Source organism: Ictidomys tridecemlineatus, chromosome 1, assembly GCF_052094955.1.
Source record: "Ictidomys tridecemlineatus isolate mIctTri1 chromosome 1, mIctTri1.hap1, whole genome shotgun sequence".
Classification (NCBI taxonomy): domain Eukaryota; kingdom Metazoa; phylum Chordata; class Mammalia; order Rodentia; family Sciuridae; genus Ictidomys; species Ictidomys tridecemlineatus.
This window is the reverse complement of record NC_135477.1, coordinates 161,369,906-161,389,456: the sequence shown is the minus strand read 5'-3', so window position 1 is coordinate 161,389,456 and position 19,551 is coordinate 161,369,906. Positions and strand designations below refer to the sequence as shown.

Genomic DNA, 19,551 nt, shown 5'->3' with positions numbered 1-19,551 from the left:
CAGAGGGAACTTCTGCTCAACTAGTCAGGTCAACCCCTCCCCCCCCCTTTTTTTAAAATTTCTATCATCTAATAGCATACACAGCCTCAGTTTATGAACTATTCTACATTGCCTTCCATATTTGCTTTTTGGTCACTTGCTATAGTTGAAGACACTCTACTGATATTAGTGTATGAGCTCCATGGAACTCTTAATACATGCTCATAGAAAAGATGCACAGGTGATTCTTTTCCTGTATAATGTATATACATATAATGTCTCTATCCTGAACTTCTGTGTCTATCTTTGTATAAAGGTAGGGAAATGGTCCTTATGAAGCAAACAAAAAATAGAGAATTTTTGCAAGAGTTAGTTAGGATTCAAAGAATTGATTTGGTAAAAGGGAAGATACAAATTAGAGTCTTCCATTTTTAATAGAATTTTTATGAGTTTTAAAGAAATATGATAAAATGCATTTATATTAAGTAGGAAAAATAGTATTTTATTTTCTTTTATTTGGTACCAAGAATTGAACCCAGGGGTGCTCAACCACTGAGCCACATATCTAGCTCTTTTTATTTTTTATTTTGAGACAGGGTCTTGCTAAGTTGCTTAGGGTCTTGCTGACTTGCAGAGGCTGGCTTTGAACTTGCAGTTCTCCTGCTTACACCTCCTGAGTTGCTGGGATTACAGGTGTGTACAATGGTACCTGGCAAAAAAATATACTAGTTTTAAATAGTAAATACCTGTTATAGTTGAGCTAATAAAACAGAATGACATAGCCTAAGTATTTCCATCTGTATATATTAAAAAAAAAAGGAAGATTTCACTTAAGCATATGATAGGACAAACAGGAAATATGTAATTTTTATTTATGGTAGAAGTTAAGATGACAGTGTAATCAGTAATCAAATCATAACTAGGAAGAAGACTGGCACACATCTGTAATCCCAGTGGCATGGGAGGCTGAGACAAGAAGATTGCAAATTCGAGGCCAGCCTCAGCAACTTAGTGAGGCCCCAAGCAACTTAGTGAAGACTCTGTTTCAAAATCAAAAAGGTCTGGGGATGTGGCTCAGTAGTTAAGTGTCCTTGGGTTTAATTCCTGGTAACAAAAAGAACCAAAAACAAAAAAAAGCAAGAGTATATGAAGGGAGCCAGGCATGGTGGCATACGCCTGTAATCCCAGCAGCTCGGAAGGTTGAGACAGGAAGATCATGAGTTCAAAGCCAGCCTCAGCAACTTCGAGGTTGCTAAGCAACTCAGTGAGACCCTGTATCTAAATAAAATACAAAATAGGGCTGGGGATGTGGTTCAGTAGTCAAGTGCCCCTGAGTTTAATCATTGGTACCTTCCCCCCGAAAAAAGAGTATACGAAGGGGTCTGGTGTTGAAGCTCAATGGTGAGCACTTGCCTGGCACATGTGAGGCAATGGATTTAATCCTCAGCACCACATAAAAATAAATAAAATAAAGGTTTCATGTCTATCTATAACTGAAAATATTTTTTTAAATAGAGTATATGAGGAAGTTTGTACTATTGACCATTCAGTAGGTGGATTAACAATAATATGGTAATTATTTTTAAATTTTGAAATTATTATTAAGGATGTTTTAATGTCACATGCCTCAAGTCCCAGCCACTTGAGAGGCTAAGTGGTAGGATTTGAGACCAGGAGTTTAAGACTAGCCTGGGCAACAAAGGGAGACTCTGTTTCAATAAAAAAGATTTTTAATTGAAGGCTTTTTCTGTCAACTAAATTGGGAACATGAACATACAGTCTCCCAAATTTATTTTACACATGGGACATTAATCTAACATTAACCAATATAGATATTGGATGTTTGTTTTATGTAAATATATATTTTATACTTTCAGTAACTATGTAAATATTATTTAGTAATTATTGATAATTAAATTCTCATAGATTACAGGGTTCTTGAAATCTTGGTGTCAAAAGGAATCCTAGGCATTTTCTAGACTAGCAGTTCTCTAACTTGGTAGTCTCAGGATGCCTTTACCCTCTTAAAAATTGAGGACCCTTAAATGACAAATAAGCCAACACTACAAAGAATACTCAAACTGTATACAGAGGAACCCAAAAACAAATCCCAAAACTCCCAAGTAGATAAAGATCAATAGAAAACTAATCATCTAAATGAGAATGAAAACAATTAAACCTAAACAAAAATTAAAATGACTGTAAACCACAAACACATCCATAATAATATTGAATATTAATCTCAACTCCCCAATTAAAAGACATAGATTAGTGGAATGAATCAAAAAATAAGATCCAACTATATCCTCTCTGCTAGAGACTCATAGGCTAAGACACAGACTGAAGGTAAAAAGTTAAAAAATTTCCACTCAAATGGAGTCTAAACAATCTGGAGTAGCTATTCTCATATCTGACAAAGTTATATTTCAAGCAAAAATTAATCAAAAGAGACAAAGTAGGCCCTTATATACTGGCGAAGGAAACAGTCCCAACAAGAAGAGACATATATATAAATGTGTATATATATATATATATATACACACACATACATACACACACATTTATATATAAAATGTCAAGGTACCTAATTAAGAAAATATTCCTTAAATCACAGATAGATCCCAATATAACAATACTGGGTGACTTCAACACACCCTTATTACTACTAGACAGGTCATCAGAGCAGAAAATCAATAAAGATGTATTCAACCTAAATAATACTATAAATAAAATGGACCTTATAGACATATACAGAGTATTTTACCCCCAAACAACTGATTTACCTTCTTCTCAGCAGTTCATGGAAACTTTTCTAAAATAGAATATATTCTAGGTCATAATGTAAGTCTTAGCAAATACAAAAAAAAAAAATCAATATAATCCCACACATCCTATCAGACCATAATGATGAAACTAGAAATCAGCAGCAAGAAATAAAATAGAAACCACAGAAACACATGGAGATTAAATAATACTCTTTTAAATGAAGATTGGGTCAAAGAAGAAATGAGAGAAGAAATCAAGAAATTCTTAGAAACAAATGAAAACAAAGATCTAACATATCAAAGTCTTTGGAACACTATTGAAAGCAGTACTAAGAGGAAAAGTTATAGCAATGAGTGCAGGCACTAAGAAATGCAGGCATTAAGAAAATGGAGAGATTCCAAATAAATAATCTTATGCTCCTCCTCAAGGCCTTAGAAAAAGAATAAACCAACTCCAAATCAGTAGAAGATAGGAAATAATTAGACCATAGCCAAAATTAATGAAATTAAGAATAAATAGACAATATACAGGGTCAGTGCAACAAAGAGTTGGTTCTTCAAAAAAAAAAAAAAAAGATATATAAACCCTTAGCCAGACTAACCAAAAGATAGAGAGAAGACCCAAATTAGCAGAATTAGAGATGAAAAAAGAGATATCACCACAGATGCTTCTGAAATCCAGAAGATCATTAGAAAAATTTTTTGAAAATTTGTATTCTAATAAACTGCAAAAATGTAGAAGACACTGATAAATTTCTAAACTCATATGACCTGCCCAAATTGAACCAGGAAGAGTCAGAAAACCTAAATAGACCAATATCAAGTAATGAAATTGAAACAGCAATTAAAGGCCTGTCAGTGAAGAAAAGTTTAGGACCAGATGGATTCTCATTTGAGTTCTACCAGGCTTTTAAAGAAAAACTAACCCTAGTCTTTCTCAAATTATTCCATAAAATTGAAAGGGAGCAAACACTCCCAAATACATTTTATAAAGGCAGTAAAACCCTGATCCCAAAATCAGGCAAAGACATATCTAGGAAAGAAAACTACTGATCAATACCCTGATAGATGTAAAAATTCTTAATAAAATATTAGCAAGCTGCACTCAAAATATATATATAATAATATACCATGACCAAGTGGGCTTTATCCCAGGGATGCAAGATTTGATCAACACATGCAAATCAATAAATGTAATTCACCACTTACATAGAATTAAGAACAAGAACTGTATGATCATCTCAATAAGAGCAAAAAATGCCTTTGATAAGATACAGCAACCATTCATGTTAAGAATAATGAAGAGGGGCTGGGGTTGTGGCTCATTGGTAGAGCACTTACCTAGCACATGGGAGGCCCTGGGTTTAATCCTCAGCACCACATATGAATATAATAAAATAAAGGTATAGTGTTCATCTACAACTAAAATATATATTTTTAGAAAAACACTGGAGAAAATGGGGGTAGAAAGAACTTATATCAACATTATAAAGGCTATAGTCTACAAACCTAAAGCCAACATCATTACTGAATGGAGAAAAACTGAAAGCTTCTTCTAAAATCAGGAACAAGTCAAGGTTGTCCACTCTCACAACTTTTTCTCAATATAGTTCTTGAAACTCAAGCCAGAGCAATCAGGCAAGAGAAGGAAATCAAAGGAATACAAATAGAAAAATAAGAAGTCAAGCTATCACTGTTTGCTGATGACATGATCCTATATCTAGAGGGTCTCAAAAATCCCACCAGAAGACTCCTAGAGCGGATAAAGAATTTAGAAAAGTAGCAGGATAGAAAGTCAACAATCAGAATTCAATAATTTTTCTATATTCTAATAGCAATTCAGCTGAGAAAGAAATCAGGAAAACCATCCTTTTCACAATATTATATTCATAATATTAAAAAAAAACTGGAATTAATCTAACCAAGGAGATGAAAGACCTTTTCAATGGAAAATTATGGAACACTGAAGAAAGAAGTTGAAGAAGACCTTAGAAAATGGAAATTTTAATGGTATAATATAAAATAAAAATAAAATGGTCTGGGGTTGTGGCTCAGTGGTAGAGTGCTTGCCTAGCATGAGTGAGGCACTGGGTTTGATCCCTGGCCACCATAGAAAAATAAATAAAATAAAGGTATTTTGTCCATCTACAACTAAAAAATATTTTAAAAAATAAAATAAAATTGACGACTCCAGAAAGCTCCCATGTTCTTGGATAGGCAGAAGTAATATTGATAAAATGGCCATACTACCAAAGCAATATACAGATTCAAGGTAAACCCATCAAAATACCGATATTCTTCACAGAAGTAGAAAAAACAGTCCTTAAGTTAATTTGGAAGAATAAGAGACCCAGAATAGATAAAGCAATTCTAAGTAAGTAATTCTGAGTAAGAAAATTGATGCAGAATGCATCACAATGCCTGATGTCAAATTATACTGCAGAGCTATAGCACAAACACTGCAGTATTGGTATCAAAATAGACATGTATGCCAATTGAATAGAACAGAAGATAGAGGCAAATCCACATACTTATAGCCATTTGATACTTGACAAAATTGGCAAAATATATGTTGGAGAAAAGAGCCTTTAAAACAAATAATGCTGGGAAAACTGAATATCCATAGATAGAAGAATGAAATTAGATCCCTGTCTCACCCTGCGATTCAAAATGAATCAGACTTAGGAACTAGACCAAAAGCCTTGCAACTGCTAGGAAAAAAAACATAGTCAACATTCCATCATATAGGTATAGGCACCGACTTTCTTAACAAGACCCGTAAAACTCAAGAAATAAAATCAAGAATCAATAAGTGTGATGTCATCAAACTAAAAAGCTTTTGCACAGTGAAGGAAACCCATCAAGAGAAGGAAGAGAGAGCCTACAGAATAGGAAAAAACCTTTGCCAGCTACTCTTGTGACAGGGAATTAATATCCAGAATATATAAAGAACTCATAAAATTCAATTGCCAAAAAGCAGATAACCCAATCAATAAATGGCAAAAGAACTAAACAGAAAATTCTCAAAAGAAGAAACACAAATGGCCAACAAATATATGTAAAAATGTTCAACATCTTTAGCAATCAGGGAAGTGCATATCAAAGCTACATTAAGATTTTATCTCACTCCAGACAGAATGGCAATTATCAAGACTATAAATAATAATAAATGCTGGTGAAGGTGTGGGGGGAAAGTACACTTATACATTGTTGGTGGGACTGCAAAATTAATACAACCACTTCGGAAAGTAGTGTGGAGGTTCCTCAGAAAACTGAGACCGGAAACATCATATGACCCAGTCATCCCACTCCTTAGCATTTATCCAAAAGAACTAAAATCAGCATACTGTAATGATACATCTACCTCAATATGTATAGCAGCACAGTTCACAATAGCCAAATTATGAAATAAGTCCAGATGCCCATCAATATATGAGTAGATAAAAAATATATAGCATATATACACTATGGAGTTTTACTTGGCCAAAAAGAAGATAATGATATTTGCCAGTAAATGGACAGAAAAGGAGAAAACCATGCCAAATAAGTCAGACTCAGAAAATCCAGGGTCAGATGTTTCTCTCATGTAGAAGATATAGCGAAATAAGGGGAAAAAAAAAACAATGGAGGAGGGAATTGGGTATCATAAAGATAAAGGGAAGACCAGTGAAGTAGAAGTAGGAGAACGAGAGGGAGCAAGGAAGGGAAAGGGAAATGAATGAATTCACAGAATGAATTTAACAAAGTCAAGTTATATTCATATATAAATGGGAAATTTTACTTTTATGTATGTGCTGAAAGTACCAATCAAAAATAAATAAAGAAGGGGCTGAAGTTGTGGCTCAGCAGTAAAGTGCTTGCCTAGCACGTGTGGAGTGCTGGGAAATAAATAAACAAACAAACAAACAAATAAATAAGCAAAAGAATGATTAGTAGAGTAGATGGAGAATAGGGAGAGGGAGAATAGGAGGAAAAAGAGAGGAATAGCGACTGAAATAAAATTCCTTGTATGTGTAATTTTGTAAAATTGAACCCATATACTATGTATGATTTTAATGGTATAATAAAGTATAAAATAAAAATAAAATGGGCTGGGGTTGTGGTTCAGCGGTGGAGTGTTTGCCTAGCATGTCCGAGGCACTGAGTTTGATCCTGGCACCACATAAAAATAAACAAATAAAATCAGGGTATTTTGTCCATCTACAACTAAAAAATATTTTTAAAAATAAAATAGAGGACTTCAGAAAGCTATTTAACATATTTGAAACTTAAACCTACAATTTCTTTAAAAGTATATTGATTCATTTTAAAATAACATTAATAAACCCATTATTGGGCTGTATCTGTGGCCCAGTGGTAGCGCACTTGCCTGGCATGTGTGAGACACTGGGTTCGATTCTCAACACCACATATAAACAAATAATAAAGGTCTATAAACAAGTTTAAAAAAATTTAAAAAAATAAAAATAAACCCATTACATGTAGAAATAATCTTAAAGTTTAAACATTTTTTAAAAAGAAATTACTATTTATGAAAAATAACTTTTTAAAAAAATTTAATGAGAAGGGTGACATCATTTTGCATCTTTGTAAATCTCTTTAATGTCTGCTTCAGTAGAAGTTAGACATCTTCTTTATTGAATCTCTACAACATGTTTTTTTTTTTAAATTATACTTTTATTTATTTATTTATTTATTGGTATGTGGTGCTGAAGATTGAACCCAGTGCCTCACACATGCTAGGCAAGCACTCTACCACTGAGCCACAACCCCAGCCCTCTACAACATGTTTTTTAGGTTGAAGAAAGTCCAGTCTCACACAGATATATAGTTGGAAAAGGGTAGAAGTATGTAATAGCCTTTTCAGATAATTGTGTATATTCTTTGATACTATATTTGTCAAGCGGCAATTTCTTAAAGGTCCCTGGGAATATGGAACTTTGTTATCTGTAGACCAATGGATTTTTCGGGGGGAGGCTCTAGATTTCATACAGACCACCTCTTTCTCATCTCTGATCCCCCACATCTCTTCTTCCACATCTTACCTATTTTCAGCCTTAGCTTTAGGACTTAACTCAGTTTATCAACTCCAATGGAAGAAAAGACTCATCTGTCTTCCTCGGTACTCTGCTAGGCCCCTTTCTGGAATCAGGAGGTGGGGCTTGCTCTCCCATAGCCTTCTCCACGTTAGCTAATGGAAACTCCCTCCTTTTGATTCTCAAACCAAAAATGGTGGCATTTTCTTTTTTGACTGCTGTCCTGTCACATATCCAATCTATCAATAGATCTTATTGGTTTACGCTTCAAAATAGATCCAGAATTCAGCCACCTATCATCTCCCTCATTATCACCTCATCCAAGCCACCATCATCTCTCCCTGCATTATTGCATCAGCCTCCTACCAGGACTCCCTGCATCCACCTTCGCTCCCTATTCTCAAGGGAGTGGTCCATTAAGAACACACACATCAGGTCACTCTTATATTCACAATCTTTATCCCTTTAAAAAAAAAAAATCTACTGGCTGGGGATGTAACTCAGTAGTAGATCCCTTGTCTGGTGTGCCCATGACCCTGTGTTCAATCCTCTGCATCACCCCCACATTCCCCTGCAAAAAAAAAAAAAAAAAGTTTTGATGCTTATCATGATCTACAAGATTATATATCTACTTGACTGAATCTGATCTGATTCCCACCTCAACTTGAATCATGTACCCTCTTTCTTTTCAGTCACAGTGCCTTATTTTGAGAGTTCTTGAATCTACAAAGAACTTCAGTGTCTCAAAGCCTTTATACTGTTAACCTCTTCCTGCTAAGTTCTTTCTCACTTAGGGCTTTTCTTACTCAGAGCTTCATTTAGTAGAATAATGACTCCCCGCTGCCATGTACCAATACTGGTGACTGAACCCAGGGGCACTCTATCACTGAGCTACATCCCAGCCCTTTTATTTTTAAAATTTTTAAATTTTGAGACAGGGTCTCACTAAGTTGACCAGGTTAGCTTCAAATTTGTGCCCAGCTAGATCGGTGAACTTTAATCTCTTTTCTTTTAAACAGATTTTTTTTTTTAACCTATGCATGATTGTATAACACCATACAATGGTGATTTGGAAAATACAGTTTCATGAAAAGACAGATTTTCCAAATGTGTTAATGTAGTTCATTGTGTGTGTGTGTGTGTGTGTGTGTTTTTTTTGTTTTTTTTTTTTGCGGGGTGTGGGGTATACCAGGGAGTGAGCTCAGGGGTGCTTAACCACTGAGCTACATCCTCAGCCCTTTTTCATTTTGAGACAGGGCCTCACTAAGTTGCTGAGGCTAGCCTCAAACTTGCAATCCTCCTGCCACAGCCTCCCAAATCTTTGGGATTACACATGTGTGCCACTACACTCAGCCATTGTATGATATTTTTAAATTACATCTATTAATATTAATATCTATCTCATCAGAAAAATCTCTAAGTATTGCAAAGCTTTCAAGCTCATATAGCAGATACAAGTTCTCCAGAATTCCAATTTTTAATGGAAAGCTTGAATTTCATCATTGTCAGCAAATACTATCAATTTTTTTCTTGAAGTGACATATTCATTTCATTCATGTTTAAGATGTCTGACAAATATCTAAGTCTAAATAATCACAGCTCTTAGTATAAAATGGTATTTTTGCTGGGCATGGAGACATATACCTATAATCCCAGCAACTTGGAGGCTGAGGCAGGGGGATTGCAAGTTTGAGGCCAGTCTCAGCAACTTGTCAAGGTCCTGAACAATTTAGTGAGATCCCATATTAAAATAAAAATCTTAAGAAAAGGGGCTGGGGATGTAGCTCAGTGATAAAGTCTCCTAGGTTTAATCCCCCAGCCCCAGAAAAAGAGGTATCATAGAAAGCTTTACTACTCACAAACAATGCAGAGGGCTATATATAGTATTATGAAAACAATTTTGATTGTGTTCATAATACTTTCAGATCCCTGAAAGAATTTCAAAGATCCTCAAGGGTCTACAGCTTTAGGAATCACTGTTTTAGTCCAGTTATTAATTTTGCATTTGATGAGGTCTGAAAGTGAAAAAGAATGGGTAGTTAACCCAAAGCCATTCCTTAATGACAGAGCTGGAGTTGGATTCCAGGGATTCTGACTCCTAAGCCAACACTCTTTCTAATGTTCAGAACATTCAACTGTATAAAGAAAAAAAAAGTCAAACCTCTGCCCAACTATTATACATTTTAAACACATTTTAAAATATGCATTATTACCAAAAATACTCAAAATCTATTTGGAACATCATGTAAAACTATATGAGCTTTTTGTGTACTTGGAATAGTTGCAAAAAGTTAAAAGCAATATTATCTAAGAAGAAATTGTAGTAAAACTGTAGATTTCAGTTAAACATTCAGGGTTGGGGCTGTGGTTCAGTGGCAGAGCACTTGCCTCACACATGTGAGGCACTGGGTTTGATCCTCAGCACCACATAAAAATAAGTAAATAGAAATATTTTTAAAAAATTAAACATATACATAAAACTCCTAAAAGATTTGTTGTTTGTTTGTTTGTTTTTAACAGCTAATGAAAATAGGTTCTGATGTTGAACTGTTGCTTAGAACATCTGTTATACAAGGCATTCACACAGACCACAATACCCTGAGTAAGTAAAAAAAAAAATTCTGACTGCAATGTGTTTTGAAATATTGAATAGTTATAACACTTTTATTTATTTGTTTGTTTGCTTTTATTTTAAAAGATGGGGTCTTGCTATTTGCTCAGGCTGTACTCAAATTCCTGGGCCCTTGTAATCCTCCTGCCTTAACCTCTTGTGTAGCTGGGCCAACAAGCATGTGCCACCATACCTCACATTACCTCTTAATTATAGCACTTTTAATGTTAATAAGTAAAACAGCTTGATTTTGCCAGGCACTATAATATTTATTGTATGCATTTATAAGGTAGTCTAAAAATGCCGAATTATGAAACTTTGTTATACCAGATTTCATTTTAATTTTTAAATTTATACCCTGATTATATTTGTAAAACTGTAGTTACAAAAACATTACTACTATTTTCATCATATTTATTTGGGATTCTTAATTTTTCTAGGCTCATGTATCACTTACCTAGACTAAATCTAATTTTTACCTTTTATTCTGTAATTATTTTAATTCAGAAGAATTGGGATTATAGGAAATGGAAATATAATTAAGAATTCTCCATTATACCTTGAGACTCTTTATGGGATCCAGTAGAATCTCATTTCACATTATATATTCTTTTCACTCCCTGAAATATTTTGGGGGATAATAGCAACAAAAAACAATGACATTGAAAATCATTGCTTTTAGGGGGCTGGGGTTGTGGCTCAGAGGTAGAGTGCTTGTGGAGCATGCGTGAGGCACTGGGTTCAATCCTTAGCACCACATAAAAATAAAATAAAGATAAATGTTAAAAAAAAAAAAAGAAAGAAAGAAAATCGTTGCTTTTAAAGTTCTCCTTTTGGGGGCGGAAACTGGGGATATAACTCAGGGGCGCACTTGACCACTGAGTCACATCCTCAGCCAAAATCATTGCTTTTAAATAGACTATTGGAAATATACAGAAAGTACACAATATATAATTGTACAACTCATTGAATTTTCACCAAGTGAAAGACCTAACATCCACATCAAGCTGTATATTACAGCATCCTAAAAGTCTCTTCATATCCTCATGTTTTTTCTAGTAACCTTCTTCCCACAAGGGTAGTCATTATCCTGACTTTCAACACCATAGTTTGTTGGGTTTTTTTTTTTTTTGTATAGGGGTTATTGAACCCAGGGGCGCTTATCCACTGAGCCACATCCCCAGCCCTTTTTTGTAAATTATTTAGAGACAGGGTCTCACTGAGTTGTTTAGCAGCTTGCTAAGTTGCTGAGGCCAGCTTTGAATTTGCTATCCTCCTGTGTCAGCCTCCTGAGGCACCAGGCATGCACCACTGTGCCTGCCATGTTTTTTTTTTTTTTTTTCCTCCTTTATTCTGTAGGTTCAAAATGGAACAGATTTGATTCCATTAAGTTATGTTAGGCAAATTCCTCTGAATATTTTACCAGTGTCTATCCTGCATATAAAAATGAGAAATAAAATTCTGCTTCTTGTTTAGAAAACTGAGAATTGTGATTATGAATCTCTCTAGATGTGTATGTATATACATCTATATATCTCAACATGAAGGTAATAGAGAGTGAAAATAATAAAATGAAACTGCATTTTTGCAATTGTGCATGAATTCTAAATTTCTCTTTTCCTTCCATTCCAAATAATATCTGTACTGAAAATTAAATATTGAATTTCACTCAGCAAGAACTCCTTATCTTATATAATTTGTAATTTTTTTCTTTCTTAAATACTAACTTCCGGGGCTGGGGATGTGGCTCAAATGATAGCGCGCTCGCCTGGCATGCGTGCGGCCCGGGTTCGATCCTCAGCACCACATCAAACAAAGATGTTGTGCCTGCCGATAGCTAAAAATAAGTATTAAAAATTCTCTAAAAAAAAAAAAAAACTAACTTCCTTTATCATGGTGTGTGATTTCAAAGTTCTTTATTATAGACATGACAATTTAATCATTTTGGGAAAATTTTCTTATTTAAAAAAAATCTTTTAAAAATATTGTGGAAACTGCTTATTTTCCCCAAGTACTGGCTAGTTTTTGTGATTTTTTTTTCCGTATCATCTTAATTGCACGAATTTGAATTAATCATAACATTTGATTCATACCCTTCTCATCATTGGTCTAGCAGAGCCTTTAACTATGACTTAGAAAAATACTGAAATTAACTCATTGTTCCACAATTGCTTTCTCTTTGATTATTGACGAAACATGGATATTAGTCAAATGGTTTTAGAATTGACCTTTATCCATCATACATTCTATAGATAGTTACCAAATTTATGCATAAAAATTGTATCAAGAAAACTCAGAACTTCATGTGACTATATATTAATGGTATATAGTTTTGTTTTTGTTTTTGTTTGTGGTACTGGGGATTGAACCCAGGGCCCTGTGCAAGTACTCTACCAACTGAGCTATATCCCCAGCTCCTGGTATATAGTTTTTGAATAAGATCATCTATACTTTTTAACTTCTTCTGTGGCATATATGTAAGACAAACAAAATGGGAATGTGCTTTGAAAATTGGTATGATACATTTTTTTTCAAATGCACTAGAAGCCAGACACAGTGGACCATGCCTGTAATGTAACTTAGGAGGCTGAGGCAGGAGGATTGCAAGTTCAAAGCCAGCCTCAGCATCTTAGCAAGGCTTTAAGCAACTTTTTTATTTTGAGACCCTGTGTCAAAATAAAAAACAAATAAAATGGGCTGGGGAAGTGACTCAGTGGTAGAACACTCCTGGGATAAATCCCCAGTACCACACACACACAAAAAAAGCAATCTTTTTTCAAATGTGTTTTTAAATTTCTGCCTTTTCATTTATTTACATTTGTCATTACCTACAACTATCTTAGAATTTGTATTTAGAGGCAAATTTATGTGATTCAGTAAACACTTATTGAATCCTCTTTGTGCTGGGCACTAGAATTTATGGAGAATGCTCTTAAATGTTCCTTCAGTCCTTCAATGCTGTAAGAGAGGCACATAAGCAGATCCATATGCAAGGATAGATTTTTGGAAGAAAACACTTAGTTTTCTAAAGTTCTCTAACTTCTTTTTTAAATATTATTTTTTATTGTTGTTTATTTTTTGTGTGGTGATAGGGATTGCACTTAGGGCCTTATGCATGCTGGGCAGGTGCTTTACCACTGAGCTGTCTCCCCAGCACCCCCGCCTTTTTTTAAAAAATATTTTTAGTTGTAGATGGACACAATACTTTTATTTATTTACTTATTTTTATGTGGGTGCTGAGGATCGAATCTGGTGCCTCACTCATGCGAGACAAGTGCTCCACCACTGAGCTACAATCCCAGCCTCTAATTTCAACTTATCATTTATATTTATGTTCTTGATATATCTAACAACATTTCTGTAACTTCAGAGTTAAATATTTTAACATCTTATAAATTATTGATATTCAAAGTGTCTCTCTGATTGCCATACTCTTATAAACAATGCTACCCATAATAGATTTTTTTTAAAACTCCTGCCCTTAATTTTGATTTTGGTCTATAATCGAGCTAAAGCCTTTTTATTTCAAAAGAAGTACTTTGTAAATTATGCATATAATATGACCAAGTAGATAAGGCTTTCAGGGTCCTATAAAGTACAGGAAATAAACCATGATCTCAGTGCAGTTCCTTATCAAAGATCTGGCAATGTCAAATAGATTCATGTGGTTAATAGTATTTGGCATCTAACATAGAGAGCAAAGTCAGAGATTTTACAATCAATAAAATAAAATTATAGAAAAATAGTATATACTATGTAAATACACCTGTGGTATGTTTGGCCTAATTAAAGTGTTAGCAGTTAATGAATACAGAAAAATTCAATTATAGAGTATCCTTTGATTCCAAAGATCACACAATAAGAAGAATTGAGTGAAGGGATAGAGTAGTGGATATTCGAGAGGCTTTCTGGTTATTTACCACTCTTTGAATGTCTTCCTTTGTCTTAGGAATTTTCATCTGCATAAGTTCTAGATCCTCAAGATAGAATAAAGAAAATTCAGTTCCTCAGTTTCCTTTGCATTTCTGACACAAGCATTTGATATAGATAGCTCACACCTACCCATGTTCAGCAGTGGACTTGAGGGGCTAGCGGTGTAGTTCAGAGACAGAAGGTTTGCCTCATATGCATGAGGCCCTTGGTTCAATCCCCAACAAACAAACAAAAGAAATGACCTTGAGGGCAGAGGCTTGGCAGAGATCTCTTTTACTGGCAGGAGTAGCATTAGTGGTTATAGGATCAGGTCCTTATGGGAAAGTGGCATGGATTTGGTGGCAGGGGAGATGTAGGAATGTTGTTTCTGGCAGCATCTGAAGTATAGCACATTGTGTTTCATAAGGTTAAAAATGGTGGCAGTTACTTCTAGTGCTCCATTGGAGTGGCAGTTTTTAATCATTGGCCAGTTCTAGGGTATGGTTTTGCTGTTTTTCTGAAAACAGTCTCAAACCTGTCAGATTCTTTAGCCCTCACAACAATGCCATGAATAGATGAAAAACCTATTAATAATGTTTTTGGTTTTTTTCTGCTTAATAAGTCCTAGTCCACTTGTGTTTAAAACCAACAGAAGTGAGGTACTGAAGATTACATAACTTAAAATGCGAAAGTAGAGAGTGAAAAGTAAGGGTAGAAGGGAGTATGATTATCATGGACCTGACCACTATAGGCTTCAAGCTTGTGACCCATTTAGTGGTAAAACATAAGGTCAGGGCCTCTTTCTATTTCTTAGGACACAAACCAAGTACTACCTGAGGCTACAGCTAAGAGAAATTGCCAGAATGTCAGTGCATGCTGGTTAGTTCTTCCTGCTTTCAACAAGGTACTGAAAAAGAAAATGAGTGCAGATTTACTAGTTCATCTGCAAAGCAAGATGGATTGAACTGTTAGTTAAGGGGTATTCTTTGCAGCCTAAAACCTAATTGATTAAGAGTTCTGCAAGGCTCTTTAAGAGAAAATGCCAATTGGTCCCATCCTCTAAAACTAAAACAAAAAATACAAGCAAGAGTCTTCTCATCTCTAATGTGAAATAAAATCAGTGCCCTTAAAATTTTCTCATACTGCCAGATGCATTTAGTCACTGAAGCGTATTGTTTTTCATTGCTCTAAGAAGTGACTTAAGGTAAGGACCATTCCAGAAGATTATCTTAACACTAAATATTTTACTATACATTTTAGGGGGAAATGACTATACTTACATTTAATTCTAATATAATGACTATATAATTATAATTCTAATTTTAATAATTTTAATTATTCTCTCTGTTTTTCTTTTAGAATTGGTCCCTAGGAAAGATCTTCTTCTAGAAAATGTACCATACTGTGATACACCAACTCAGAAGCTGTGAATTTTCTAGGATAAAACAAGACTTTGTACATTTTAACTATAAAATGTGTAACTGGCAAAAGTCCTGGAAATATTGAAAATGAATGAATTAAAGAGTAACATCATAATTTAATTCTACATTAAAAGGACATTGCTAAGAACTACAGAACATAGTTTTGGTTTTGGTTTTGGTTTTTGTGGTGCTGGGGATTATACCCATGGTCTATTCATGCTAGGTAATTGCTCTGCCACTGAGCTATATCCTCAGCCCTATAGTTAAGTATTTTTAAAGGACATTAGAGAAGATAATTTATTTTCATTGAAAATCAAACTTTATAAAGTAAAACTTAGGGAGGTATATCAAATTCACTTCTTTTAGACCTTTATAAGTGTTCTTACCAAAGTTATTTGAAAATTTCATGTTTTGAAAAGTTGTAAGTTTTCCTCCCATGGGAAATTTAATTAGATGTAAATTATTAGATTAAATTAATGTTTAGTATCCAAATTATTAAAATGGCCAAAAGAGTCACAGCTCTCCACAGAGGGTATTCTTTGTTTCCTGAATACTGGAATTATTTCTGAAACTAATAAATAATTATAGCTTTTTTTTTTTTAGACAATAGAGAGGTTCTCAGTGTCCTTATAAAGACATTTTTAATCAGTCTTCTAAAGACAGATGAGTAAAACCTCAAAATCACTTAGAGTCACCATGGAATAAAGAAACCCTAATTGTTTTAATGAAATGGTGGGCTCAATCAAACTGGGTATGGCCTTACTAGAATTAGCTATATTTAGACCACAGTTGACTTTACTGTGCAAATGTAACATATGGCTATATTCACTTTGCTTAAATCAATAAAACTTAAATGACTTTTCTTCTTCTACATGTCCCATCCTTGGGATGAGACTGAAGAATCACAAAAGGCCCTACCATCTAATGCTAGAAGCTATAAAATTGTATTAACATTCTTCTTGTTTCTCATTTATCTGTGTATCTTTATCATTCCCTTTCTCAATGAATAGTGTGTTCTCTCCAACTTGATAGTGAACATTCTCCATTTGATGATGATACAGTGTTTTACATTTTTTACAAGATTCTCAATGCAAGTTTATTTGTTAGCAAAACATTGGTATATCTATACAGGATATAAAATGTCAAATTGGAAAAAAATTAAATTTTAGAAAATCAAAAAATTATCAAAATTATTTAGATGTAGTACACTCAGTATTAAACCAGAGATCACCCTTTATGCATCTTAAATCTTTTTTTTGGTGCCAGGGATTGAACCCAAATGCCTAACCATTGAGCCACACTCCCAGCCCTTTTTATAGACAGGGTTTTGCAAAGTTGCTTAGGCCCTCACTAAGTTGCTAAGGCTGGCTTTGAATTTACAGTATTCCTGACTCAGCCTCCCAAACTCCTGGGGTGCAGGCATGCACCGCCACACCTAGCGCATCCTAATACTTTTGAGGAGATAAGTTAGTAATCTGTGAAATGAATTATACACGTCAAAAGATTCATAACTTTTCATCTTTGTATTTAATTTTTACTATGTGAATAGAATTATATATATTATGTATAATATACTATAATTTTTCAGTACCATTAAACGTGTAGAAGCTCAAGACTTTTAAGAAGTTGAATTGTTTTCATTATTACATTCATTTAAGTATCTCATCAAACTTTTTTATAAACTAGTCATCATTAGTAGTAAAGATTAATAATTGTATTTTTATTTTGTTAAAGCTTATTGCTTAGAGATTTTCTTTAAAATATGCATATAATAGAAATAGGTAGGTAGAAAATTGTACTTTAATTCCTCAAGATTATAAAGTTCCTGTGAAGTATATCAACATATCAACAATAGGCTTGACTGTCACAGAATTTTGAAAGATTTGGCACCCTTTCCTTAGATAACATATGCATATTTCAAATAAATTTTAATGAGTTGTTTAATAATTTCATTAAATAACAAAATAGTTTATGAGTTCTTGGTCTGTTGTAAAACAAAGGGCAAGAGTCAGGATTCTAGAGAGTATAAATTACTATACTTATGTAGTGTTTATTTTGTAAACCCTTTGTAAAAACTTTGAGAATGATTATCTAGGCACCTACCTTCTCTCTCTCTCTCTCTCTCTCTCTCTCTCTCTCTCTCTCTCTCTCTCTCTCTCTTTAAGAGAGAGAAAGGGGGAGAGAGAGAGAATTCTTTTTTTTAATATTTATTTTTTTAGTTTTCGGTGGACACAACATCTTCATTTATATGTGGTGCTGAGGATCGAACCTGGGCCACACACATGCCAGGCGAGCGCGCTACCACTTGAGCCACATCTCCAGCCCCCTACCTTCTCTCTTACACAATGCCAACATTTAACTAAATCTTTTTTATTTAGTTGTTTTGTTTTTAAAGTTTCTCATGTTCCCACTGGATTTTTGTGGCCCAAATCTAATTTTCCACTTTGATTATTGAAACAGTGATAATGGATCGTATGCATTCCAGTTGGAGATAACCTAGGCTCAAAGGCCCAGCAGGAGTTTGTAATCTTGAAGTTAGAAAAGGTGGATGGTAGGAGAATCAGATTTGGCAAGCATAGGTAGCTAAGACTCCTTCACTGAAGATTTAAATTTAGGGAGAATATGGCAGGTAGTTTGTATAACATCTAATCCAGAACATTAAAATTAAGGGCTGAGTCACACTTAAGTTGGTTCTCATTTTTCCTGTAGAAGGATCTTTCAATATCATTACAGTGTCTGGAAAGCACACAATTAAGAATAGATGGAATTTCTATACTCATTAACAAGGCAAATAAGTTTTATGGAAAATAACTTAAATGCAAGTGTAAACAAATGGAAATTTCAAAAGTGGATAAATCAAAATTAATATAGCTTTATTTATCAGCTGTAACTAGAAATACAGTGGGGAAAAAAGATCTTATTTAAAGTAGCAAACTATACTTAGGAATAGACTGAAAAAAAAACTGTAACGCTTAAAAATGAGAGATACTATGTTGTTCTAGTTGGTACAACTGAAAATTGTAATGACAATTCTTTAAAATTTAATCTTGAAATCCCAACAGATTGATATATGTCTACATAAAAATGTAAAACTTGTGTGTTCTGTGGAAGCCACTATAGACTGTAGAGAAAATTATAAGCCTCTTCTATAATGATTAAAGTAGTTAAGAAAAAAAAGGTGCTTCTAGTAATCCATTAGCAAAATGTAACTCAGTGCAAAACAGGAAAATTATATAAATAAATAGAAAACAAAAAATATTGTCTTACTGGGTGTGGTGGCACACACCTGTCATCCCAGCAGTGCTGGAAGCTGCGGCAGGAGGATTGCAAGTTCTAAGCTAGCCTAAGCAACTTAGTGAGGCCCTAAGCAGCTCTGTTTCAAAACATAAAAAGGGCTGGGGATGTAGCTCAGTGGTTGAAAGCCCCTGGGTTCAATCCCTGGTACAAAAACAAAACAAAACAAAATATGGTCTCTAGTGAATGTAAATTAAAATACTTTCAAATTGTTACAACTTAAAGAAGAAATTATACTCTATATTTGTAAAGAGTAAAGTGTGGGGGGGAAATGGGCACTATCTTCAAAGGCATGTTAATTAGAGGGCCTTTTTGAAAGGGTTGACATCAAAACTTAAAATGTACATATTCAATTCATAAAGAGCTAAAAGAAATACTAATGTGTACTTGGATATATCATATATGGAAATTTCTGTATTAACAAAAAAATGCTATCGTGGTTTTAAAATGCAAATGAGTGGTGTTATGTTCTATGTATTCTGCATCTTTTTTGATATATTGTTCCAGAAACTTGTCTTTATTGTTGCATGAAC

The 19,551-nt window shown here is 34.1% G+C and overlaps 1 protein-coding gene across 3 annotated transcripts in view; it reads left to right on the top strand.

Moving 5' to 3' along the window:
* Lyrm7 (LYR motif containing 7) overlaps positions 1-18,953 on the top strand; it is a 28,622-nt gene extending 9,669 nt beyond the window's left edge. For 2 of the 3 annotated variants that reach the window (XM_013363106.4, XM_005335801.5), the window contains exons 4-5: positions 10,301-10,382; positions 15,663-18,953. In XM_013363106.4, coding sequence (XP_013218560.1) covers positions 10,301-10,382; positions 15,663-15,733 — 153 coding nt within the window. In that variant the 3' untranslated portion in view covers positions 15,734-18,953. Of the gene's footprint in view, positions 1-10,300; positions 10,383-15,347; positions 15,434-15,662 lie in introns of those variants that run through there. The other variant, XM_078051159.1, reaches the window with a different exon arrangement.
* The last annotated feature ends 598 nt before the right edge of the window (positions 18,954-19,551 follow it).